Source organism: Cibotium barometz, chromosome 25 (genome assembly GCF_041138505.1).
Source record: "Cibotium barometz isolate CiBa-2024 chromosome 25, ASM4113850v1, whole genome shotgun sequence".
Classification (NCBI taxonomy): Eukaryota; Viridiplantae; Streptophyta; class Polypodiopsida; order Cyatheales; family Cibotiaceae; genus Cibotium; species Cibotium barometz.
This window is the reverse complement of record NC_141070.1, coordinates 44,006,290-44,034,248: the sequence shown is the minus strand read 5'-3', so window position 1 is coordinate 44,034,248 and position 27,959 is coordinate 44,006,290. Positions and strand designations below refer to the sequence as shown.

The window sequence follows — 27,959 nt, the reverse complement described above, 5'->3', positions numbered from 1 at the left end:
TCACAAGTGTGAATGAAAGATCAATCACGACGTGAATGAAATTGCTCACGTCTTCTTTTTAATTCACGTTCTCGTTCTCACAAATTTCGATTCACATTTCTCAATTTTGTCTCTTGTCCGTGAATCAAATGATCATGTTTGGATATTTGCGCGTCTGTGAATGGTGATCACTCACGTTCGTGAGTCAACGTGAATTTTAAGAAGACGTGTGAGCATGTAATTTGGTCGTTTTTGGTGCATATAGCTCATCTATTTCTTTACTCTGGACGCTCGGCATATGAATTCACAAACAGAATAATCATACATAGGCTTGCAACAATAGATGAGGAACCTGAAATCCTTCACAAACAAGGACCAAAATCATCATTCTTTCAAGCCTGTGGCAAAATGTCTAGCGCCACCTCTTTTAAGGATGGCATTGTTTCTCGTTCAAGTATACAAATGTACCCATTCTTACTCTTTCGTAGTACTTGCCAAGGACCAGGATAAGCTCTGCACATGACAACACAACAAGAAAAGGACTTCAGGCACTATGAATGAACACTGAACGTGCTCATCTTAAATGTGTGTGTGTGTGTGTGTGTGTGTGAGACAGAGAGTGAGAGTGAGAGAGAGAGAGAGAGAGAGGGGAGTGTTGGGAAGTTTAGGTGACAAAATGACCCACGAGACTTATGATGATACAAATATGAGAATACTGTTGGAAGAAGATGGATAGGGTATCTCCTAACCCTTTAAATAAATATAAATTAAAGGATAAACTAATAAGTCTACCAAGTAAGCAGTGATGCTCATTGTAGGGGTGTGTGTCGAAGCCAGATGGGACCACACAGCCATCTCACTTTGTTGCATGCGTGTGGGTGGGCCGGACCACACGCATGCATGTCTCTGGAGAGAGAGAGAGAGTGAGAGTGAGAGAGAGAGAGAGAGATTCAATCAGCAAAGATGCTGTTTGAGAAACCATGTGCTACCTGAATAGTGTGCCGCCACGGCTTCCTTTGAAGTTGTGGATGTAGTACACAGTCTCAAATTTTGGAAGAAAACTCTTGGAAAGTGCAGCAAGCTTTGGGTAAAAAAATGAGGGATAATCTAAAAGCAGGTCAAAGGAGAACACTCCCTTATCAAACTGGCTGGGGCAATCTCACATCTTTAATAATGATTCCCTACTATATGATGATGATTTTTGTTAGAAGCATATGAATGAACAAACAAGGTTTATGTGATAAACTTGGGCATGAGAAATTTGTCCCACACACACATGGTAATCATATGGCAGCATTCTATGGTGTGCATCCAAGTGCAAAGAGCTAGTAAGAAACCTTTTATATATGAAGAGAAGGCAAAGAGTCCTAAGGGTCATTACTGACACAGCGCCAGCCAATAGAAAATCAGCCCACTGTTCCTCGTGGATAGGCACCTCCCCTGTCCAGCCCATCTAATGGGCAGGGGATCTGTGTATAAAGACCTTCAAGACTACCCAAGGGTTATTTCGTGTACAAGCACATTGGTATTCAAAGGATACATCCGCTTCTTATCCTATCAAGCTCTCCATTGAAGACGAGTAATGGTATTTTGGATTGTGCTGTGGCAGTTGTGTAAAGCTCTTCCACAGCTAGCATTTCTGCAACCAAACAGACAAGGTAGACATTTATAGAGTCCAGCACTTGCACACAAGAGGAGGAGAGATTAAACCATTGAGCTTGCCTTTGATTTAAGGCTTACCATTGACATTGAAATAAGGGTATGCAACTACAATCATCTCATCAGTTGGCTTTACACGGTCCGCCATTCTCACTTTCTTGCTGACACCAATATCTTCTAGCCCAGACGGATTTGTCAAGTAGTCCAGCTTAAAATAGGTTCCCTCAAAAACACCTGCCTTAGCTGCCCCTACCTCACTGATATCCGGGAAAAACTGCAAGACGTAACATTACAAAGCTGCCCCTCTTGCCAAGGGTAAAACACAAAAGTGAAAAAAATTGAATACATAAAAAGAAGCCTTAAAAGCTTATTTCACTCTGTGAGTGAACTTTGAAATATATACTATCTTTACATGAAGAGCAGTAAGTGTGTTCGTATAGCTTAGTTGCAACCACTCACAATTCTAGTGCGGGCATACTGCTCACTTGTTAAAAAGTTGGTACAGAAATCCCGGACCAAAACCATACTGCTAGTCATCTCGATTCCTCCTTCAGCATCGCCTGTAACATAGCAAAAATGGTTATACTAATTTGCACCTCTCAATGGAAGCCATAAACTAAATCGAAGTCAGTCCTTATAATTTGCACTCTAATTAGAGCTTTGTAAAATCATGGAAAATAATCATTATCAAGTTAGCATGAAAGATCATTAATGGGCAAAAGGCTAGGATGACCTACAAGACAAAACAGGTAGAATATGGTCTACGGTACACCTGAAACCCCCCATCCTCTCTCTCTCTCTCTCTCTCTCTCTCTCTCTCATAAACATAGCTATCTCATTGGGGTGATACAAAACTGTCCATGGACATCATTGTATCACTTTGGTCTCGTAGGCCCATTGGGTCTTTAGTAGACGCTTAATATCTCTCTCTCTCTCTCTCTCTCTCTCTCTCTCTCTCTATATATATATATATATATATATATATATATCTATCTATCTATCTATCTATCTATATATATATATATCTATATCTATATAGATATAGATATATATATATATATATATCTAGATATATATAGATATATATATATCTATCTATATATATATAGATATATATATATATATCTATATATATCTATAGATATATATATATATATCTATATATATCTATAGATATATATATATATATCTATATATATCTATATATATCTATATATATATAGATATATATATATATATATCTATCTATATATATATCTATCTATATATATATATATCTGCACAGGCACGGACACGGACACACACATAGACACATGCCTACACATCAATTGCAACATGAACTTTGGGCCTGAAAAAACAATCCCCCAAGTATGTGTGTACTGGTAGAATCTCCATCAATGTTCCATCAAAGATAGAGAAGTTCATACCAGTATCCTTGGCTATGTGAACAATTATCACCTTGGTTTCCCCAAAGTTATTATAAGATGATGTGTCTAGGCAAAAGCATGAAATGCATCTAATTGGTCTTGCAATACCTTCTTGCAGAAACTCCGTTTCTCTGGAGGAACCATTTCCATCTCCATTTCTTGTTTTTTGATCTCATCTAAGGATTTTTCCCACACTTTTCCCTTGCTAAGTTTTGATTTTTCCCAATTTTCCTTCTCTCTTAAATTATGATCTATCCCAACTTCTCTCCTTTTTTCCTTAGCTTTTTCATCATTTCTATGTTAAAGATCTAGCTGTTTTCGTTTCCTAGTTTTAGACCATTTCCGATGTGGAAACATCATTCGTTTCTATTGCATGCAACTCTGATATAAGACCACCATCTCTCCTAGTGCAGATTTGGCCCCTTCAAAGGAGTTAGCAAAACCAGCCAGCTCATCTATGTGAAGCCAAAAAAGGATTGGGGACAATCATGCATCTCCTCTGAGACTCCCTCAATCATGTGAACACTGCATGCCCACCTCCTCCACCTCAAGCCATAGTTACGGGAAAAGCCCCAAAACAAAGGTCTCCAGGCTGAAACACCCACCGAAACACGTTTTCGCTGTTTCAACCATTTCCGTTTTCATGGATCTATACGTCTACAACTTTGTAAATGGGGAAAATCGTGTTGCTGGTCCATAATTTAGCAAAGCCATTGTAGGCACCTTACCTGTATGGCTTATCTGAGATGATTGTTGGAGTTTCAGAGTCATGTGGAAGAGACTTTCTTCATGGTCTTTGGCTCAACCAATTCGGGTATGGTTAAGTATGTGAAAGAGGGCCTCATTGTAGTAAGTCGTGGTTGAAGTAGCAGTGATAGTAGGTAAACGTTCACTAGGGTTGGAGGTGATGAAGTATGATGACAGCAGCATATGTGAATTAATAGATACCCCTGTCATGGGTGCTACACATCAAATTACAGTAGTACAGACTTCACAGGTTCCCCGACAAAATGGAATTTTTCTATGCCTGTGGAGAATTTGCATGTTAAGGTAATCTTGGTTGTTGCCATGCTCTTTTTGCAGAACGGAGGTCACTCAAGAGGAAAGTAACGTAGTGCATTGTATAGGGCAGGAGAAATCTCTCATTAATATGGACACCCAAAAATGATCATTTCACTTGATAACACTAACCATGCTTCCAAGCTCTGTTCTCTCAAATCAACGATGTCAGTGAAGCTGTATGGGGCTTACCAAACTGTTCATCGCAATTTGATAAACACAACCTTGTGGTGCACCTCAACTTAAGCTGCTTGAATTGCAGTCATATATACTACAAAGTAGCTCCTCTAGTTGAAAATTCTATTTCAACACAATACAAAATATCTATTACATAGTTCTTGGTGCTGATAAAAAGTGAACTCTACCTTGCAACCATCAATCATTAATTTACTGAAGCATCCTCCCCACCATCTAAAAATATTTAAGGCAGCATAGACCATGAGAGACATGCCGAAATGTCACATGATTGAATCTACCTGAGACAGACTCGAGGCCTGCTGTTGGAAACTCCACTTCCTGGTCAAGCCAAGACAGTTATAGCATTTAAAGAAGCCATAACATGAAGAAATGCTTTCATATTCCAGTCGGGCAGAGAAAGACTTGCCAGCAATTTTTTTCCATCATTAAGAGCTGCTTCTGTTGCATCTTTTGCCTGAATCACAACATGGATCAGTGTGTGACAGAAATATATGTGCAATATAGTTGCGAAAGTTGCACCCGTTAAGGATGTAAATAAAACAATCCATTATCTTCCCTTGTCTATTATGTTCACTCTCATGCTTCACAAAGACATGTCATATACACAACGGGATGCATGGATGTATTCAAGTTTGTAATTTGCACTATCTAAATGTCTATGGACGAAAGACAAGTGCATGCATGAATGCATGTTCACCAGAGATATATGGACGTGTTTGTGTCACAGAGACGAGAAACAGCTGTTTCCTTTCTATATTCAAGATATCCCCCACTTTTTATTTCCACACTGATTTTTTATCCTCACCATCTCATCCAAGATAATCAACCCTAAATTCACCTATACTTTTCTCAACTTTTTATCTCATTTCCATTGTTTCTTTCCAATTCGACTTTTTATTATAAAATATAATGACCACACAAGAAAGCTTCAATAGCAAACCAAAGTTGTATCTAAACAGTCTTCCTTTATTACTACATCTTTAAATGGCAGGATTTTACATCTTTTTACACTATCTTGAGCCATGCATGTTAGGTACACGACAGTGTGCTGCATTGGATTCAAGTTGTATCATTTCCTCCTTTCATTGGCATAATGGTGATCGACCTTTAAACCCTTCTAACCAGAAAATCATAAGCTGAGCTCCATTGACTTTGAATAAATCTTAATTTTTGTAGAGACAAAGCTCCACATTCATGGCTCCAATCCTCCTCAATTTCTATGTTGTCAGGTGCACGCACCCATGTGCTCGATGGAAGCTCACAAACGGGATGACCAGCCACTATGTGGCAGCCATGTTTGACCACTTTGTATGCCACTTATGCGGGTTGGTTTGCTGCAGCCGAGCTGCCCACTAGCTGCCCTTAAACACCTTGTTGCACAAGCTGCCCGCTTACAATGGCGCTGATGTATTTACACATGTATCACTGCTTACCTCAGCACCGATGTATACACGCTTACATCACTGCTTACCTCAGTGCAGATGTATACACATTTACATCATGGCTTATGTCAGTGCACCTCCTCACCTCTACCACCCTTGGACCTGCTCTTAACCTCCCTACACTGCATATAAAAAAGCACCTCACTCCCTTTACTAAAGGCAAGAGCCTCCCATGCAAAGTGGAGGAGAGAGCCCAACTGCCTAATGGAGTATGCACAAGCGGAAGCATAGACAAGGAAAGAGAAAGAGAGCAAAGAAGAGAGAGAGCTTGTTGACAAGATCACCTTTTATTATAGCAAGAAGCGTTTACAATGGCAACAGCCAACAAGGGAGCAATACAATTGTGCTAGGATTGGATGATCAAAGTGAATAGAGGAGTGATAGAATGTATAGCGGAAGAAGGGAAAGCGGAAACACGGGACAGACAGCGAGAGAGAAAGATGGAGAGGAAACACTGGTATAAACCTGCTCTCAATATCATCAACCAAGAATACATGTCCCGAGTAAGAGGGGAGAAGACCTCGTATGTGAGGGACAGCAGCAAACAATGCTAAGCAATCAGTGAAGAATGAGGGAGGCAAGCCAGCTATATATATGCAAACATGAAGGCAGCCAACTAGGGAAAAGATCCTCCACGACTAGGGAAAAGTGCCCTAAGACTCCATAAAATGGGGATAATTCATAAAATATGGGTAAAATAAGTGAGGGGTGACCAGTCCCTCGAGCTAACATGGTCAGCCCTAGAGGCTAAAATAGGACACCGAACATGAAGCCAACAACAAGGAGATGATGTCTAACACCCCCTCTCAGCACTGGATGCTGAGTGAACTCCAAGAAGCCAGAGACACCGTCCTCAAAGATGAAAGACTGCAGAAACACGTACTAAGAAAGCTCCACAAGCAATCTCCTCAGCAACTCAGCTACAAAAGCAACACAAGTTGTTGCCAGGTACACCGCTCCTCTGGAAGAAAACAACCATGTAGCCTACCACGTGCTGCTCCAAATAATAGTTGAAATGCAAGCAAAGTGATGAGCTATGGTGGATCAAATGCAAGGATCAACATCATTAGCATGTAATTAAGATGATTAAGATGAGATTAGTGAGCAATAAAGCTAATAGAATAATGTAGGCATGGATACTCAAAAACCAACAATTTCTCATTAGGCCAATGCCTCAATTTATAGGTTGTACATCCACAAGATGCCAAGCATCTAATCCCATTGATTTCTCCTTGATTTGTGTCACCTCCCCTACATCTAGAGGCACCTTTTCCTAGAATCTTTCCACACCCCTATATTCACTCATGCTACCCTTGATTCTCTCATCAGTAGATACCTCTCACCTTTTCACTGCTACCCACTCAATTACAGGCTCCCTTTTACAGTCTCTTGCTAAGGACTTGTTCCCACACACACCCATTCACTTATATTTCAACACCTCCCCTCAAGTGAATAACTCTAGCACACCTGGACCCTATACCAAGTTTCCCTCTTACTTGGTAGCCTACGACCAGTGCCTCAAGTCCCTAACTCATAGTCCTTGGCACTCTCTCTCTATGTGTCCAAGGCTACTGCAAGTGCCCGTGACCTTGACTAAAGTGCTCACACATACATCTACCACATGGCCTACATCATCAGTGGCTCAAAGGTGGTTTTACTCTGTTGGGGCAGGTTACATCGAGTTGGGAGGTTTCTCTCTCTTTCTCTCTCAGAAAAGATGTCCTGACTCCTCTTCCTTAGGAGTCTCCATGAAGTTAGCCGATGTCGATCCTTCTTCATTGGGTTTGCTGTAGCAATCTCTAGCCATATGTCCTGGCTTCCCACAGTTGTGATAAGTGAAGGTCCTTCCTCCTCCCTTGCCTCTTCCTCGTCCTCGTCCTCGTGAGAGTCCTCCTCAATTGTAGAATGCTTTCTCCTCTCTCTTCTTCCACTCATTCTCCCCATTCTCCACTGGACATTCATCTCTTCCCTCAACTAGTCTCCACAGATTCTTCCTCACGAGCAGATACATGGTCTTTGTTTGCCATGTATGGAACTGTTTCCCATTAAATTTAGCTATTTCTTGTGCATTGCTCATGATGATGTGAAGGGGGTCTTACCTCTTGATCCGATTCAAGATTCAAGGGCAGTGTCTACCCTTTGACAACTCCAATCTGATGTTTAGTTTATCAGCATGAATTCACCAAAAATTACATAAAGCCAAGGGTAACTGATCTGTACTAAATGGTTGGGATATCAAACCATCTCCGAATTGCAATCTGAAGTGATAGAGATCTGTATCAAATACCCAATGGTAAATTTGAACCATCAATTGCACCAAAATGCAGTGATTAGTGCTGATTAATCGCTGATTAGTGAAAATAATCTCCTATTTTGTGTGCAAAAAAATACTTTGATTTGGAGGGATTAATCGGGATAGTGATTGTGACGAAAAATTCAATTTGACCACATAGACTTGTGTAGCACCTTCCCAATGTTGGATTAGATCCACCAATGCCTAATCAACACCTTGATTAGGTGAATTAATTAAGCAATTTGCCAAGATAATTCACTGTTCATGTGCAGAAGACTGTCCCCACTTGGAGTCTTCAATTGATTCACTTGCACAAATCTAATCTCAAAATGCTTCAATATAGTAGTAGATAAATGTGTCTAGATATGTTTTGAGCCCACAAACATCAAGATTAAAGCTTTAATGAAGAATTAATCAAGTGATTAACAGAGCACTTCCCTGACTGTGCACAGTGCTGGATCTCATTGTAGACTTTATGAAATCAAAAACTGTCTTCACTAGCTTGTAGAGCATGCTTGAATACCCCCAGGTCTAGTTGGAATCAGACGGATTCGAAGCGGGCATGTCACATGGAGCTTTTTCCCAAATTCTGCTGGTGTTTGATAATCGCGCTGCCGCCGTCGATCTGCATTGAAATTAGCCGATTCCTTGGAGCTGCGTGGAGAGCCTTGATTCTAGTTGTTGTCTCTAAAAGGGCTTGGGCAATGGATGTGTGTGAAGGGAGAGGGAGCTCCTCCACCAGCTGGGGGTACAACTTGGCTATGGAGAAGAGAGAAGATTAGTGCTTATAATTATGATTATGGCTAATGAGGTGAATAAGGCACTTGATGATGGGCTAAGACATGTTGGGCATGGATCTTGGGATCTCATATCAAGTTGAAATGCAAGCAAAGTGATGAGCTATGGTGGATCAAATGCAAGGATCAACATCATTAGCATGTAATTAAGATGATGATTAAGACGAGATTAGTGAGCAATTAAGCTAATACGATAATGTAGGCATGGATACTTAAAAACCAACAATTTCTCATTACGCCAATGCCTCAATTTATAGGTTGTACATCCACAAGATGCCAAGCATCTTGTCATGGCCCTGTGAAAATGGAACAGCACAAGTGTGGGCATGGTGGTTGTTGAGTCAAAATATTAAATGATTCACATTTGGGGTGCCCGGACAGAGAGAATGATGTATGGACATCCCTAGGTGTGAAGGGGGTAATTAGAACATTAATATTTTAATGTTATGTGTGGTTGCCCCTAGGCCTTAGTGGCCCCTAGGGAACTTTAATAATTATTAAAGTTGGGACCCTAGGACAAGTTTGGGGAGGGGGCAACTCCACTTTTTGGAGTGCATGCCTCTCTCTCTTCACTCTCTCTCTAGCTTTTGGGGAATCGTGCAAGCCTAAGCGTGGAGAAGAGGAGAAGCAACGTGGGATTGCTGTTTTTGCTGGTTTTTGCTGCTGTTTTTCTGTTCACATCTGCTCGTACAGTCCACGTGTGCAGGCCGTACAGAGTTGTACGACTGCAGGTACAGTACGACTGTCTTCTCTGCTGCAAGCTTTCCTGGTACAGGCGGCGTTAGCAGGTACAGGTGGCGCTGTGGGTGCTGCTACAGGTTCTGCTGTGCAGGTACAGTGTACGGACAGCTGTACGGACATGGCGGCGCTAGACAGAACTGGTACAGGCGGCGCTGACTGGCTGAGCAGGTACAGTCAGGTACAGAGACTGGTTGCAGGCAACGCATGCAAGTACAGTGACACGTGGCCTGTATGGACTGGTACAATGCAGATTTTATGGTTTGTATAGTCAGGTACAGCACTGAAGTGGATGCAGAGAGGAAGGTACAGACAGGTACACCCACATGTGTGAAGCAAAGTTGTTGAAACAAGTGTGCAAGTACAGACTGGTACAATCACTTCCTCCGGTGCAGATCCATGAGCTGATTTTGGTAAGCTCTGAATTTGTTTATCTATCTCTCTTTCCATTGGCTTATGTCTGTTGCAGATTTGAGCTATCTGGCCCCTTGTGAGAGGAGGGGTATGGCAGATTGAAAAGGGTGGAAATAGAGATTGGGACAGTGAATGTATGTTTGTGAAAACACAAAGTGTTGCTTTGAGACACAGATCTGTGTGTGTGAATCATCTGTGCTAAGAGGTATTGTGGGCTGCCAGATTGGCCATACAGGTGTATTCTCTTCGCTGGTTTTGTTGTACTCAGCCTTTCATATTTTTGGAATTGAATAAAGAAATACCGCAAGGGGCGCCAAGCTTTGGGACCAACAGGTGTCGTTCTATTTTCAGATTTGGGGCACTCTAGCTCCAATCTTTTTTGTTTTCATATCTAGACTACAAGTGGACGGGTGACTGCTAGTCTACCGCACTTTGGTTTCAACCAGAGGCCGGTTTCAAGGTTCCGTCCCCCGGACCAATTGTCAAATCCCCACGGATCTTCCCTCGTGATCGATCTTGGTTCGAAACTCGAATCCTACAACAAACGAACAACAAACATCAAAGGGGGTGCAGGCCTGACTCACCTCCCAACCATGACAGCCGTGGGCGAGCCCACAGTCTTGGCTGTCCCCACCGAGCCACGAGCTGAGCTAACTAGGTTGACGTACCGACCAATCTCCTCCTCGCGACGTCCCATACCGCCACGAAGCTGCCCTCGCGGGCCTCGAGATCACTGCCGGCCTTGGCTGCATAAAGCAGGTGCACGTCTGCACTAGATCCAGGCCCCAAGACCATAGAGCTCTCACAAACTTGCGAGACTCTCTATATCATATAACTAACCTTGGCCACCCTTTTTATAGGCTCTTGGCCGGTCATCAAGCGTCCACACTTGGCCGCCCGCCCGTCCATACTTGGGTGTCCGCCCGTTAGTATATCCCTAACTCAGCTCGTCAATCAGCCTGCCTAGTTCCAAGCTTCCCCAAGCCTCGAAACTAGTCTTGCATGCGTATAGCACACGGTAGATACCCACTGTGCACATGACATACTCCCCTTCCTCTAAGAGCTCACTCCTGAGCTCACTAAAAAGCCAGGGTAATCTCTCTGAAGAGAAGTCAATGTCTCCCATGTAGCGTCCTCCTCAACACGATCCTTCCACTTGATCTTGTATTCCGTGATAAGCGTATGACGCAATCTTCGTTCACGAAATCCAAGAATCTTTTCAGGTTCGTGCGGAATAAATGTCATGTCCTGGACATCTATAATTTCTTGAGGAGTAACTAACTGATCTGCTCCACCCAGTACTTCCTTAAGTCTACTGACATGAAATACAGGATGAACTTTCACATGAGAAGGCAAATCCAATTCATATGCAACTGAACCAATCCGTCGTGTAACACGAAATGGTCCACAGTATCTAGGGGATAATTTCGGAGATCTACCTGTCCATAAAGTCTCGGAATCTTTCGGAACTTGCAAATACACCATCGTTCCTTCAGAGAACTCTCTGGGTGAACGATGTCTATTAGAATAAAACCTGTCTCGGTCTTGAGCACTTCTAATAGATTCCTTCGCAACTTGTAACATTTCTTGCATATCTTGCAAAAAATTACGTGCTGCATCATGCTGAAGTCCTGAGAATCCTACTGTAACAGGTGATCTTGGTTGAAAACCGTACATAAGCATGAAAGGACTAAACCCTGTACTCGTATGCTTAGTACTATTATATGCAAATTCTAACATAGGAAGATAATCCTCCCATGAACTTTGTCTTTTGGATACATATGCTCGAAGCATATCCTCCAAAATCTGATTCACTCTTTCAGTCTGGCCATCAGATTGAGGATGATCTGAGGAACTCAAATTCAAAGTTGTTTCCAACTTCTCGAAAACAAGTTTCTAAAAGTCACTCGTAAACTTAGAGTCCCTGTCACTGACTATGTCCTGCGGTAACCCGTACAGTCTAAACAATTGCTCGATAAACTGTCGAGCTAATTGCGTAGCTGTAATAGTCTTCCTGGTCCGTAAAAATCTAGCCATCTTTGTCAAGCGATCTACCACAACCCAAATAGAATCGTGGCCTTGATGTGTTCTTGGCAATCCGGTAATAAAATCCATGGAAATACTTTCCCATTTATTACCTGGGATTTGCAAAGGATGCAACAACCCAGCCTGTCTAAAGCGTTCAGCTTTATTTGCCTGACAAATCTGACACTTGAGAACATAATCTTCTACATACCCTTTCATCTTCGGCCAATAAAAAGTGTGTTTCACTAAAGATAGTGTCCTGTGTACCCCAGGGTGTCCAGCAGAAGGAGCGTCGTGACACTCCCTCAGAATCTTGGACCTAATGTCCGGGATCTGTGGTACACAAATTTTGTCATTACGGAATAGTAAACCATTCCGAATCATCCACTGACCTCCTGCAGCCTGAATAGAAGACTGCTCAATCACCGAGTCTTGGTCAATCAATGAGCTCCCGTCCTGGATCTTCTGCCAAAATGGACCAAAATAACTATCAGTCCTGCAAAGCCCTCTCAATGACTGAAATAAGTCAGTAGAAATCTCGGTGAATGACAAAGAATTCACCTCTCTAATTCGACTAAGCGCATCTGCAATATTATTCATGGACCCTTTCCGATAACGGATCTCAAAATCAAAATCTTGCATTAACTCTGCCCAACGAACTTTCCTACCTCTCAAATCGTCCGCATCACACACATACTTGATTGACTGATGATCAGTCAATACCACAAACTTGGAGCCATATAAATAATGTCTCCAAACCTTGAGAGCATGAATCACAGCATAAAGCTCCTTCTCAAGGGTTGGCCAACGAGATTGAGTGTCGTCTAGCTTTTTACTTTCAAAAGCAACCGGTCTACCATCTTGAAATAAAGCAGCCCCGATAGCATAGTCACTGGCATCAGTTTCAAGAACATAAGGCCGACTAGGATCAGGCAATGCTAAGATAGGTGCTTCCTTGACTTTATCTTTCAAAAGTCTGAAGGCCATATCCAAATCATTATTCCAAGTGATAGGCTGATTGGACTTACGTCCACGACCTTTCAATAAGTCGGTCATCGGTAGTGTGAGCTGAGAGTACTCCCGTACAGATTTCCTAAGAAAAACAACAAAACCGAAAAAAGAACGAAGTTGTTTCACTGTTCGCGGTATAGGCCAGTCCAAAACCTTCTGAACTCGGTCATAGTCAATGCTCAATCCATCTCTAGTGATCTTGTGTCCCAAGTAAATGATGTCGGTCATAAAGAACTCACATTTACTGAATTTAGCATATAGTCGATTCTGTCTTAAAATAGATAAGACAATCGTGAGGTGTCTGACATGATCCTCAAGAGTACGACTATATATCAAAATATCATCCAGGTACACCACCACAAATTTCCCCAAATGTTCACGAAAAAGATCGTTCATCATTTGTTGGAAAGTGGCTGGAGCATTGGTTAACCCAAAAGGTAATACGAGAAACTCGTAATGGCCATACCTAGTCCGAAAGGTGGTTCTTTCGACATGCCTTTCATGAATACGTATCTGGTGATAGCCAGTACGTAAATCTATCTTCGTGAAATATTTCGCTCCTGCTAACCAGTCAATTAGGTCATCTGATCTAGGGAGAGGATAACGGTTCTTAATAGTCAACTTGTTCAATCTTTTGTAATCTATACACATTCTCCAAGTATTGTCCTTCTTTCTCCTAAGCAACACAGGTGCACCCCAAGGTGATTTACTTGGACGGATCTGGCCCATCCTCAGATAATCTTCGAGTTGTTTAGCCAACTCATCTTCCTCAGCTTGGCTCATCCTATAAGGTGGAATACTCACAGGATGAGCACCAGGGATCAAGTCAATACGATGATCTACTGCCCGTTCAGGTGGTAAACCCGATGGCAGTTCCTTAGGAAATACATCTTGAAACGAATCAAGTATCTTCTGTAATTCTTTGCTTTCAAACACACTTAATTCATTCACATCCAATGAAGGGATGAGAAAAGAAGAAAGTGGAATCAATACACAATGGAAAGCGGTGTACAAAGAAGAATTCATTATATTTCCAAAATCAATTGTATTTACAAGAGGTCCCTGAGAGGGATGGATACAATCACCTAAAATACTATACTTGGTGTCCCTATGCTGAAAAGAAAAAATATGACTAGACCAATCTATCTGGACATCAAGAGTCTTAAACCACTCAATCCCTAATAACAAGTCTACATTTTCCAGATGCATGACATAGCATTCCAGAGTATCTTTGTAGTCCTGAATCTGGATTGGAAGCATCTCGACCTTGCGATCCCAAACTTGTCTGCCCGCAGGTAGACGTACCTCATAGGTATGGTCACTGAGTGTCGTGTCAAGACTCAATTTCTGCACAAGTTTGTAGTTAACAAAATTATGCGAACTGCCAGGGTCTAAAAGAATGTGAATTTTATGGCCATTCACTTCTCCATAAACTCGGAGAAGATCATGTATGCCAAATACCTTAGAATTGAACAGACAATCAGAACAAGTACTAGGGCGAGAAAGTACAATAATTGACGTACCTGTCAAAGACAACTGGTTAGCTACCTTTGGCTTGGGTCCTGCGTTTGACTTGGTACCCTTTTGCTTTGGGCACTCATTACGCATGTGTCCTTTTTCTTCGCAGATAAAACAACGTCCTTCCTTCTTGAGCTTCAAAGCCCTAAGGAGTCGTTTCTTCTTCGCTGGTGTCGAACTTGTATTCTTCGAAGGTTGGTCCGAAGACTTGCCTTCAGTCGTGTTAGCCATAGGTGCGGAGAACTTTCTTTTATGCTTGTTCCCCTGCTCGGTAACGGGTTTTGACTTGGAAGAGACCATCGTATCATCATAGATACGAGCTGAATGAATGGCCTCGTCCAAAGTTTTACATTTGTTATTTTTAACCTGTAAACGGTACGAGTCGGGTAAACCAGCTACGAAAAATCCCAAAAGAGTAGTGGGATCCATCTTTGTAGCCTTCATCTGCAAGTCACGAAACTTCTGGAGGTAGACCTCATAAGTGAGGTGCTGCGAGGTCATGGTCAAAGCTAAAAACCGGGCAACAACATCGTAATCATCCTCTTTCTTGAGGAATTCTTTCTTGAAAATGTCTTCGAATTGTGCCCAAGTCGTTGGCTTTGGGTTCAGTTCCTTCCACCAAAGCAAAGCTTTGCCGGACAGGAAACCTGCTGCTAACTGTATCTTCTTTCCATCATCATATGGATGAAACTGAAAGTGAACTTGCCACTTATGTAGCCAAGTGTCCACGATCTCCTTGGTTCTCTGCTTTTGCTCGCCCCCGAACGGTTCAGGAGTAATATTGGGGCCTAAAGCTGAAGCCAAGGTATCCATTCCCGAGAAAGTAGAGAGGGTAGTGGTCAAGAGAGCGATGGAGTTCTGCAAAGCCTGCATCTGGGCTGCGATTTGTGCCTGACGTTCCGCCGAAGAAGCTTCAAGAGTTACTTTGAACTCTTGGAAATCTGATTTTGACACAAACTCGTCAAAAAGATCGGCATCAGTGCCTTCCGTAGCCGGCAAGCCTTCGCGTTCCACGAGGGGCTCCAACTCTGATTCTTGGGTCGACATCGTGAAGAGGGTACGCGGAGAGAAAATTCGATCTTTGCACAATGAAAGTGCGAGCGAACTCGAGAGCTTGAGAGCTTGAAAACTTGAGAACTCGAGAAGTCAAGAGATGTGTGGCAAGAAGCCCACTAGAGGGGTTTATAAAGGTTTCCCAAAAGCCAAAAAATCTCGAAAAGCTATGCTTAGCTTTTACTTTAGCTTTTGTGTTTTTTTTTCTTTTTTTTTTCTTGAATAAATAAATATATATATATATATATATATATATATATATATATATATATATATATATATATATATATATATATATATATATATGGATATATATATTCGCTGTTTCTGAAAAAAATTAAACACCTTTGGAAACCTTGGAGAGGGGAGGACTGTTAAACCTTTTTTTTAAAAATATTTAAACTCCCCCTTTAAAAAAAACAAAACGAAAGCACTAAAGAATGCTTTCCTTACGTGTTTTTTTTTTTTTCGCTTCTCTCCTAATCTGATGGCGCCTAGATTAGCCCGTCGGCGCATGCTGTCGTCACCCACTGCCGGCGCATGGTTTCCTGCCGGCCCTGCGCTTCTCGCCAGCGTGCCTTCGCCAACCATCGCCTGCAACAACCCTGCGTAGGTGTGGTCACCCGTCCACGTACGCCTGGGCACTACCTGGGTTGGATGCGCAGGCCCGGCCTGGGCGCTGCCTGGCTGGCTGCGCTGGCGCTTGCGTAGGCCTGGGCTGGCCTGGGTGCCTGCCCGCCTGGCCTAGGCGCTTACATGGGTTGGCTGACTGGCCACGTAGGCCCATGCGCCCGCCTGCAGGACCGCCAACAGTATACTAGTGTCTCCCGCCAGCGTACTAACCTGGCCGCCTGCAAGCAATCCAGCCAAACAAACGAACAGCACATCTCTTGCTCTCTCTCTCTCGTTCATTCAACGAAAAGAAACGAAAAGCATCATGCTTTTTTTTTTCTTTTTTCTGTTTTCTCTCCCTGCAAGTTATGCGACTGCACACAAGGCCTCTTCTTTGCAAAAGCAATCAACCCAATCAAAACTACCATCCCCCATCATCAACATGGGTTTCTTTGATGAAGAAAAAGCACATACCAAACTGAAATCTGCAGTAAGCACAGAAAAAACAGCAAGCTTTTTTAACACATACCATACTTCGACCTCTTCTTCTCTACCTACCAACTTGCTCGTTCATGAGGTATGCTCTGATACCACTGTCAAATCCCCACGGATCTTCCCTCGTGATCGATCTTGGTTCGAAACTCGAATCCTGCAACAAACGAACAACAAACAGCAAAGGGGGTGCAGGCCTGACTCACCTCCCAACCATGACAGCCGTGGGCGAGCCCACAGTCTTGGCTGTCCCCACCGAGCCACGAGCTGAGCTAACTAGGTTGACGTACCGACCAATCTCCTCCTCGCGACGTCCCATACCGCCACGAAGCTGCCCTCGCGGGCCTCGAGATCACTGCCGGCCTTGGCTGCATAAAGCAGGTGCACGTCTGCACTAGATCCAGGCCCCAAGACCATAGAGCTCTCACAAACTTGCGAGACTCTCTATATCATATAACTAACCTTGGCCACCCTTTTTATAGGCTCTTGGCCGGTCATCAGGCGTCCACACTTGGCCGCCCGCCCGTCCATACTTGGGTGTCCGCCCGTTAGTATATCCCTAACTCAGCTCGTCAATCAGCCTGCCTAGTTCCAAGCTTCCCCAAGCCTTGAAACTAGTCTTGCATGCGTATAGCACACGGTAGATACCCTGACACCAATCATCAACTTTCTTAAGGGGGTGAGCTCGTGGTTGTCTCGAGGAAAGCCATTGCTGAAAAATTCAGCAACATGTCTGATACAGAAGATGAGTACTTTTATCATGAAGAGGAAGAGCAAGAGACCTCTCCTGAGAGAAATGTATCTGAGGATATTTTTGCAGGAGAACAGGCTGCAGATGATGAGCATTATGAGGATGTAACACAGCCAGTAGATTTGCTTGGTAAAGAGGATGATGATGCTCGGTTTCAAGATCGTTTGGCTAGTGTTATGGATGTATTTATGCAGCTCACACAAAGTGAGAAGTTTGCTGAATTTATGAGATCCCGCACAGAGCCTGAAAAGAAGAAGAAGAAGGTGCGTTCTAAGAACCTTCCTCAGGGTCATAGTGGTGCCATCCCACAGGATCCATCTTTTGGCCAGTTTCCGAACATGCAGCATGCTTATGGTGCTAACTCTCAGAGTTCCTTCTTTGGACAGCCATCTATTCCTCAGCAGACTATGCATCCAGGTTATTTTGGTGGTGGCTCAGTGTTCCAATCTATGACTGGGGGTTATCCTCAAGGAGGCATGGGTATGCTAGGGCCTTTTGGAGCAAATTTTCAGCCTGGTATGCAGGGGAATATGTATGGTGGTATGCAGTCCGGAATACAAGGAAATATGTTTGGGGGCATGCAACCTGGAATGCAAGTAAACATGTATGGTGGCATGCAGCCACGTATGCATAATGGTATGTTTGGAAACATGGCTGGAATGTATGGCATGCCAGGTGTGGGAATGGGAAATGTTGACCCTATGATGGGCATGAATGTTGGGGGCAGCAATCTTGCGAAGCCACTTCCTTACGATAATCTAACGCCTATGGGTAAGGCGAAGGATTATAAGGAAGGGGGAGCTGCTGTGAAGTTTGATACATTCAGTGGAGCCAAAGAAAAATTAAAAGCACTTACCTTTTTACAGCAGTTTGATGCTGCTTTTTCTGGTGGGATTACACATAGTCCTCTAAGGTGAGGAAAGCTACCACTTTTCTCAAGGGCAATGCTTTGCAGTGGTGGTCTACTCTTCTTTTGCAGGGCATAGCACCCACTACTTGGGTACAATTTAAACAGGTTTTCTCTTCCGTATGGCTCACATCTACTTTTGAGGTGGATGTTATGACTGCATGGCACAAGTTGGATGCTTCAAAGTGTGAGAATTTGGAAGATTATAACAAGAAGTTTTGGGAAGCTTTACTTCCAGTGACTTCTTACCGTGCAGTGCCATTGTCTGAGCAGGTAGAGAAGTATTGTTGTGGGCTGCCCAAAGAGGTGCGAGATTATTGTATCAAGACTCGAGTAACGAACATGTCACAGATGATAGAGAATGCTATGATAGCTAATGTGTTACTCACTGGAGGATCATCTGGGTTTAAAGGAAGTAAAAACTCGAGCAAGAAAGCTGAAAAATCTAGGCATGCTTCGCGTGATGCTAAAGGGTCTTCAGAGACAAGGTATAAGAAGTTGCCAATGCCCAAGAGAACATCTGAGGAAAGACAGGCTTTGAGAGATGCTCGGAAATGTTTTTACTGTACTGAAGAGGGACATATGTCATTTAATTGTCCCAAGAGAAAGTCCCAAAAGGACTCTGACAATAAAGGAGAGCCCAAGTCAAAGAAACCAAAACCTTCTGCAAGGTTAGTTCTTGATCTTGTTGGGGAACAGCCAGGTGGTGAAGAGACAGAGTTGTGCAGGGCATGGGGCAAAGTGAGAGATCAGAATGCCTTGATATTCTTTGACACAGGTGCTAGAGCCAACTTCATTTCACCAGATTTGGCTGGCCGATTGGGGATTCGTGCAGAGGAGATGGGGCCGTTATATGAGGCTAACATGGCTTGTCCAGGGTATGCAGAACCCATTACTCCTATCATTGGGAAGCTCAGGCTTCATTTGCAGGGTTATGTGGACAGCGAAGAATTTTTCATCATGCCACTTGATAGCTGTGATGTTTTGGATTACTCTGACTCATAGAGGGAAAGAACATGTTTTGGATGTAAAACTCAAAGGGGAATCTCTTCCTATTGTATCCGCTTCGGCAATTTCATCAGTAATGAAAAAGCATCTTTCCGCGTACTTGATTTATGTAAAGGATGCAAAAGATGATGAGTCTAAGTCTAATTTGTCTATGTTAGATAAGGACAGGACTGATTTCTTATGTGGGTTCCAAGATTGTTTTTCCGAGTCATTGTTGCCAGGGGAACTTCCTCCTGAGAGGCCAGAAGATCATGCCATTGATCTAATTCTTGGTAACCTTTCAAAGAAGCATATGCGTTGGGCAAACTTTTTGTCTATGTTTCACTTCCAGATTGTGCATGTGGAAGGCAAAAAGAATGTAGTGGCAGATGCTTTGTCACGCAAGCCACAGGTCTCTGCAGTTTCACTTGCTTATCATCATGAGCTTGATGAAATGAAAGAGCAGTATGCCCATGATAAGGACTTTGAAAAGTTGTATGATCAGATGTCTGAGGGTCAGCGGCATGAGCACTATACTCTCAGAGATGGGTAGCAGACTGTGTGTTACCAGGCCATTGCGCCTCAAGGTTATGATTGAAAGTCATGCTCCACCGTATGCAGGTCATAGAGGTATTGACGCCACGGTAAAAGCAGTGGAGACTTTCTTTTATTGGCCAACCTTGAGAAGAGATGTTGATGCCTTTGTGAGGCAATGCATCGTATGTCAGAAGGTAAAGTTTGACCGTCAAAAGACACCAGGGTTATTACAGCCTTTACCTATTCCAGATAAACCTTGGGAGAGCATTGCCATGGATTTTATATTTGATCTTCCACGAACACAAATGGGCAATGATGGCATTTGGACTATCATATGCAGGTTCAGTAAGCAGGCCCATTTCATTTCCGTGCGTAAGACGATCAAAGTGGATCATATGGTGAAGTTGTTCATGGCAAACATCTTCAAGTATCATGGCTTGCCTACGTCTATCATTAGTGACCGTGATCCACGGATGACGAGTTTGTTCTGGAGAGGATTGTTTGACAACATGGGTACAACTCTCAAGTTTTCATCGTCATTTCATCCACAAACAGATGGTCAGTCGGAAGAGGCTAACTCTACAGTGTTAGATCTTCTCAAGTGTTATGTGTCAGAGCACAAGCAACAATGGAAAAAGTATCTTCCTCTGGTGGAGTTTGCATATAACAACACTGTACATACCTCGACAGGCAAGGCGCCTTTTGAGCTTGTGGAAGGAGGGAAGAAGGTACCACCCATTTTGCATACAAAGGATAAGATCTTTGAGGCTGATTAGTATGTGGAGAGTATGGATGAGGCTTATCGGAGAGTTAAGTTGGCACTGCAAAAAACGCAACAGAATCAGCAGACCGTCACAAACGTGCTTTAGAGTTTGCATTGGGTGATTGGGTTTTTTTGCGCTTTGAAAAAGCTAGACTCAAGAAGATGAAGGGTAAAGAGCGCTTATTCCCTAAGTTGAGCATGCGTTATTATGGACCTTTTCAGGTATTGGAAAAGATTGGTGAGGTAGCCTATCGTTTGAAGCTACCAGATCACTGGAGGATTCACAATGCTTTTCACGTGAGTCTCCTTGGACCTTTCCGTGGGGATGTGCCTGAGGATGTATCAAATGAGGCTCAGCCGGAAGTTGAGGAACTTGATGAGGTTCTTATTCCAGAGCAGATACTGGCACATAAGGAAAGAAAGGTACGACATAACGTTACCCGTCGCTATCTTGTGAAGTTCAAGAAACTATTCACCGATGGATGCGAAGTGGATGGAGGAAGGTGACTTAACAGATTCACCTCAGGTTTTGCAGCTTTATCTCGATGCCTTTGAGTTAGAGCCGACTCTTGTTGTGGCTCATTCAGGTTCAGCACAGCATGGGTCTGGAGCATTGCCTGATGCTCAAGAGGGGGGTAGCACCTCCACTCCCTTGATACAGACAGGCTCAGATAACATCTAGAGGTCGCTTGGTGCAGTTTTTATCGCACCCGAAGGTACTGATGGCTGACTGATTCTGTAGATAATCAATCGTGGGAGAAGCAAATTGCTCCTCACTAGAGCCCTCAGAAGAAAGAGTCAATCTGCTCCAACTCTGTACCAAGAGTAGCCAAATGCTGTACAAAAGCATCCTCTAAAAAGGTCGGCATCGCAATATGTAAAGACTCTGTAGAAAAGATGGGGTCCATTTGCTCAAACTCCGTACCATGAGTTGCCCAAAGCTGTACATAAGCACACTCCACTTAGGTGGGCATCACCAGATGAAAGGACTCCACATCCCTCTCTGAAAAAAGATGTTCTCAGACTAGCCCAACCTGATTCTGATCCAAATCCAAAAACTCTGGAAGTACCACTGTGCCCCAAGCACGGTTAGCAACCACAAATCCAAAGCATTCCACCGGGTCCAAAAGTCCATCCTCCAAAACAACAAACCTACACACCGTATCAAACCCAATGCAGAAACTGATCCTCAAGTGAAGTAGCTGGAGATGGGTCCCCTCTGAGTGTAGAAAATTCCTTTGGGAAGCAAAACACATCAAAAAACACTGCTGTCCAACAAAAAACAGCATTCCACTGCCAATGGAAGACAAGAAACATGAAGAAACTAGTTAGCTGTGTAGGCCAGGAACAAAACACAAGTATAGATGCTCCAAAATCAGCAAAACGCTGACTGAAATCAGAAATTCAGTATCCTCCTCAAGTACCAAACTGCCTCCAAAGCCACAATCCAAACAAGAAACCCCCTCTGCAAGTGATTGTGTCCATTGGAGAAGAAAACGCAACCAAACAAGGGGCTACAAACCTAAAAATTCAGGTCGACCAGTGTCCACACCTCCTATGAGGAAGAAACACTAATGAGAAGGTACCTTCGGGTCCAACGGAAGGAGCCTAGGTGAAGGTAGAGCTACCAGCAAGATCTGCTCAGAAAAACGCAGCAACCATGGCCGTGAATCTGAAAACGCAGAGGTATTCAGGGCAGTAGATAGGGCTGAATCTGTGAAAAGCAGAAGATATATGGTACACCCAAGCCTCATAGTAGCAAACAGAACCAGCAAACTTGCAGGGAAAAAAAACGCAGCAAAGATGTTGCTGTTGTCCTGCACAAAACAGGCGGCTCACACTACAAGGGGGAAGATGCTGAAAAATGCTGCAATCCACTGATGACAACCACCTGTAGAAAAACGCAGCACTCTAGGTGCTGCAACCCTGAAAACAGAGCAGAAAACAGGTGTGAAAGGGCAGGGGAGATCTGTTTATCTTACTGCCCTACACACGATAATGTTGCAGATCTATTCACAAAGGCTTTACCTCGAGAAAAGTTTGAAGCTTTCCGCAAAGCTTTGGGCTTACTCTCATACAGAGAGTGATCTGCTGTTCTCAGAGGTCAAGCCCGTGAAGGAAGACCATGGGGCTGCAATGGAGAAGCACCTGGAAGAGGCAGGTGACCAGCAGAAACCTGAGAAAAAAAACACATATCTGTCCACCTGCTGAAAAGCGTAGATCTGACCACTTGAGGAGGGCGAGGAGGGAGCATCCAACATTGATCTTCACCGGCGCTCTGATACCATGATAGAATGTACAGTGGAAGAAGGGAAAGCGGAAACACAGGAGAGAGAGTGAGAGAGAAAGATGGGAAGGAAACACTGGTTAAACCTGCTCTCAATATCATCAACCAAGAATACATGTCCCGAGCAAGAGGGGAGAAGACCTCGTATGTGAGGGACTGCAGCAAACAATGCTAAGCAATCAGGAAACTTCATGTATACTAGAGAAGAACACCATCTTGGTCCTCTCGGGCCGGAAGCCGTGGAAGCCCTAGATGAGTCACTGGAAGTATCTCTATCACTGTCTTGTGTTGTGTCTTTGCCTTCTTCTGAGATGAAGACTTGCCCTTGGTCTTGTCCTTCTTCTTGGACAAACAATCCTTAGACCAGGGTTGTTTCTTGTGCCAGTACGAACCTATTCGTACCGTACGGTTCGCACCGTATGGTTCCATACGATATCGTACGATTTTGTACGGTGCGAGTTCCAACACCCCCCCCCCTCCCCCCACCTTGAGAAAAAAATTCAAAATGCTCAAAAAAAATAGAAATCCTGCTCAATGAAGATCCCAAATGCCCGCAATACTTCGCAACTTTCGTGTCCACTCAGTATTCCATATGGGGTTGCTGAGAGACCTAAAAAATCCGTCAAGGTAGACTGGTAGTGTACACTTGATTGGTAGGATGAGAGAATCTTGCTACGTCACTTTGAGATCCCTGGTATAGGTAGGCTAGACAGTCAGATCCTCAAGTTATGTAAGAGGAAGAAGATTTGGACAAGGCCATTTTGATCTACAAAGAAGTCCCTAAACCTATCACCCTAGATGCACTACCCGTATCTGTGCAAGGATAGTCCCTTAGTCATAAACACTACACTGTATCGCATTACCCATGCACGCTCGTTTTTGGAGACAATTGGGAGATCCAACTGGGAGAGACACATCACCATGTTCTGGTTCCTCAAGCATTGTGGACTCCTCCTCCCCCCCCAACCTTCCCTCACATTCAAGCTTGAAGCTCCATAGTTTGTAAGTGTTTTTAAAAAAACGTATTTTATCGTACGGTATCCCAAAATTTCATATCGTACCAAAAATTCCCGTACGGTATCGTATTTTCGTACCGTGACAACTATGCCTTAGACAGATGTCCTCTCTTCCCACATGAGATGCAACGACTCCAACCTTTCTTTTGTACTAAAGTATGTCATGTACATCCCGCACTTGGATGCCACGTGCAAGCCTGCACCCCCTTCACGTTGCTTGGTTTGTTTTGCAGGTTTCGAGTCTTGTACCAGGAGCGTTCTACGAGGTGATCCCTTGGGGTTTTGACAGAGATTGTCAATTGGGAAGTACCATAGACTGCGTTTGATATCAGATCCTTGTGGATATATGCCAAGCACACATCGACAAATTTTATGACCTCTCGGCGGATCTCACCGATCTGCTAAAGGGTGTCAAGACTAGAAGATAGCAGATTCGAATGACTCCACGAGCATTGGAGGCATTCAAGAACCTCAAGGTGGCTTTGTCAAAAGCACCTTGTCTAGCGCTTGTCTCATGGGACGAGCCGTTCTAAGTGATCACCGATGCGAGTAACATCGCAATTGGAGGTGTTTTACAACAGAATGGCCATCTAGTAGCTTACATGTCTCGTAAGTTACTGCCCGCTGAAAAGAATTACTCGATCTACGACCAGGAACTCCTAGCAGTCATTCAGGCCTTGAAACATTGGAAGCATTTCCTTTATGGCCGTGAATTTGAGGTTCGCATTGACCATCAGGCATTACGCTAGATTCAGACAATGCCAAGTGCACAGTGGAGTGACCAAAAACAACCCCGCTAGAGCCAGATCTTCTAGCAATTTGGTGGTATGATCGAGTACCTTCCAGAAAAGGCCAACCCAATGACCGATGCTTTGAGCAGCAAGGGACAAGTGACTATGATTCAGACCACGAGACTTGACCTCGCTAGTACGGGACTAGATAAAATGAAGCACATGTACGCGGATTTCAAGGAATTCGGTACATAGTGGGAACAGGCATTGGATGCCACAAGACCATGCCACTTTTTGATACGTGATGGTTGGCTTTTCTACAAAGGCCGATTGTGTGTCATGAAGTCGTTCTCTACATCATCTGCTGGCTGATATTGCCATTGTAAAGCCTCTTGCTACATAATAAAGATGTTCATTGTCTGATGTCTCTCTCTCTCTCTCTATGCCACTCTCCCTCTCTCCTATGTTTTGCTTCCGCATTGTGCAACTTTATCAATCAATACATATGCACAATGGCATAAAACGTGAAAACAATAAACCATTGGCAAAAAGAAAGCAAAATTCAAGCTTGTATCATGTGTCCTCTAATCATGAGCTTTAGCTATGAGTATCTCCTCAGTAAGAATATAAATGTGAGTGAGGGTGTGTAAGTGTGCTGCGTGTGGAGAGAGACAGAGAGAGAGAGAGAGAGAGGGAGATCCTTTCTTAACATGTAGCAAAGAGTCTAAAGGACCAATATCAAACATCTTGAAAATAGATGCAACAAACTAGTTTGCTCTAGCATTATAACAATAGAGATGAATATTTTGCTATGAACCTGGTCCAACACTTCATCATAGTCACTTGGAAAGTTGGCAATTGGTGCAGTACTGGTAGATGATTGCACTTGTTTCGAACTTGAAATTCTCCACTTTAATAGGTCAATACTTTTAGTCTTGTTTACACCTCCAGCCCTAGAATTCTTGTGGTTTATGAATGGGTTCCTGTGATGAAGCTTCTTTTCAAAAAACTGAAAATGAAAAAGAACAGAGTAGTCAATTTATGCTCCAACAGGTTCACTCTTAACTCCTCAAACTCTTACTGTACATACCATGCTGTTTGTTAAAAATGTTCTTGTACTAAACATCTTATTGCAGTATATGAAGCTGAAAATTTTATGTAAACCTTTTTACCAACAAGAACACTTATGATGTTAAGAATTCGATAACATTCCGATTAAATGGCCTAAGGGTTTTAGTCCTCCCTAAATCATGTAACACTACTATCAAGAGGACTCCAACCATGCCTCTGTTGGTCAAGGCCGTTCGTAAACCCGAGCAAGCCATTCCATTTCCAGATGCTATGCATCTTTACCCCCTACGCTTGGGAGGAGCAACATGCTTGGTTTGGCAGGAAGCCACAAAGGCTATAAATGGAGATTATCTTCACACGGTCCAGTGGAGGTGTGTGCCACAATTTTGAGAGAAACTCGTTCTGACAGCATAGATGCATTTCATTGGCATCATATGCTTGAGCAGGTGGGTAGTGTGAGGGAAGAGAGGGCTGCTGCACTAGCTCATGTGTAGCCACTAAATGTTCCTGAAAAGCAAAACAAAAAAAAAATGAGGGGGCACAGGGGGGGCAGATAAGCACACTGCCCGCATTAAAGTTTGGAAAAAATCCAGCATAGACTGTCCAGCCCTTTGAGGCCCGTCTGCTCAGATGACATGGTCACCAGATGTAAAGCCATCCGTACCCAAGTGAAGAAATACATAACAAAGGACCACCTGACCAGATGGTAGGCCCGGTCAGGATTGCTGGTTCGACTTCTATTAAGTAACATAAAATCATACAAAGGGAGATCTCAACCAATCAGGGGCCCTGTAGGAGTGGAGAAGGAAATACCATGGTTATGGGTTGCTGGTTCCGAAACCACCGGAGGGAGCGGATCTGATCAGATGGCAGGTGCAGACGGGGTTGCCAGTTCTGAAGCCACCCTTACCTAAGTCGTGATATGCATCTGGAAACATGGTGATGCAGATACTGAAGTACAGACACAGCCTAGACAGCAGGATGGTAAAAATTTTGCCTTCGTGGAGACTTATAGCATAGTAATGTACAGGCCCATTGCTAGTGGACACCTCATAGTTACAGCAGCATAGTAGAAATCCTAAACATGGGTAAAAGCTGAGCTAATGTGGAGATGTGAAGATTAGTGCAAACCTTACCTCAAAAGAGTGCTAATTTAAGATCTGAAGGACGCTGTTACAGGAGCATAACAGAAATGGTAAAAGCTCAACAATGTGGAGATGTCAAACCCTAATTCAAAATTCAAGCTCTGAAACAGTGATGAAATCTAATTAGGGCAATTGATGTGATTCTGTTGTACCTTTACTAAGATGGAGGTAAGAGAGCTTTACCTTTAGGGAGGAGGCTGGGCTGTACATGAAGCAGATGGCCATGGCTGAGCAGAGCTGCGCAGCGATGGCGAAGAAAGGGGACGGGCAAAATCTTATTTGGTTTGAATGGTTGGTTATTATTCTTTTTACTATACACCTTTCGGATACCTTTTATCAAAAATCCTTAAAACACGAGGGTGTCCCAGAGCCTTCTTTTGTTCTCTCTCCGAACTAGGGTTTCTGAGTGTCAAATCTCTCTGGTTTTTTGTTGAATTAGGGTTTCTCCTCTCTAGTTCTACAAGGGTGTGCCCCATAACCTTTGGTGTTAACCCTGTCTCATTTTCAGTGACCTCTCTGTTTTTATTAGGGTTCTTCCTTTTCTGTTCGAATATGGGTCCTTAGAATGCAGAAGGATTAAGGTTTTTTAGGGTTTTTCTAATCTTGTGTTCGTTTTTCCAATATTATGAGGACTTTTTCTGATTAAAGCCTATTTATGACGATAAAACTTAATCACTACAAGGATTTTTCGATAATTGTTTCGAGGCTCTGAAAGAGATTCATTTCGAAGGAGTGAGAACCCTTTAGCAAGCTGGCGCTTCCATTGCCAACCTTCCTCCATAGTCCTTTCGCCTTGATTCAACACAGTCGACTCGCTTCCGTGGCTCCTTTTTTCAGCACAACATGAGCTCTTCCTCGTCATTTTATCTGCAGCTCGACACATCAGAGGTCTTGCAACATGATGCCTGGTCTAATCAACAACATCCGCTTCTTCTCCTCCACATCTTCCACCGCCGGAGAAAGAGGGGGCTGCCCGAAGCTCTTCATTGACTGGCTTGCAGAAGAATCTGTCATCCGGTGTCCTGCAAGTTAACATAAGCTTGACTC

General features: G+C 43.4%; 1 protein-coding gene across 6 annotated transcripts; it reads right to left on the bottom strand.

The window, feature by feature from the left end:
* Positions 1–9: 9 nt before the first annotated feature.
* LOC147624600 (LOW PSII ACCUMULATION protein (DUF1995)) lies at positions 10–27,959 on the bottom strand. Of its 6 annotated transcripts, none has more exons than XM_086819613.1 (8): positions 27,684–27,959; positions 25,514–25,705; positions 4,601–4,776; positions 2,098–2,198; positions 1,720–1,912; positions 1,520–1,618; positions 969–1,086; positions 10–492 (listed from the first exon to the last, which is right to left on the bottom strand). In XM_086819613.1, exons 4-8 carry the CDS (start codon positions 2,173–2,175, stop codon positions 372–374), a joined length of 609 nt encoding a protein of 202 aa, XP_086675739.1. In that variant the 5' UTR covers positions 2,176–2,198; positions 4,601–4,776; positions 25,514–25,705; positions 27,684–27,959; the 3' UTR covers positions 10–371. The 6 variants fall into 6 exon arrangements, with proteins under 6 accessions (XP_086675739.1, XP_086675738.1, XP_086675737.1 ...); XM_086819612.1 differs by having other exon boundaries at positions 26,581–27,954; XM_086819611.1 differs by having other exon boundaries at positions 27,096–27,941.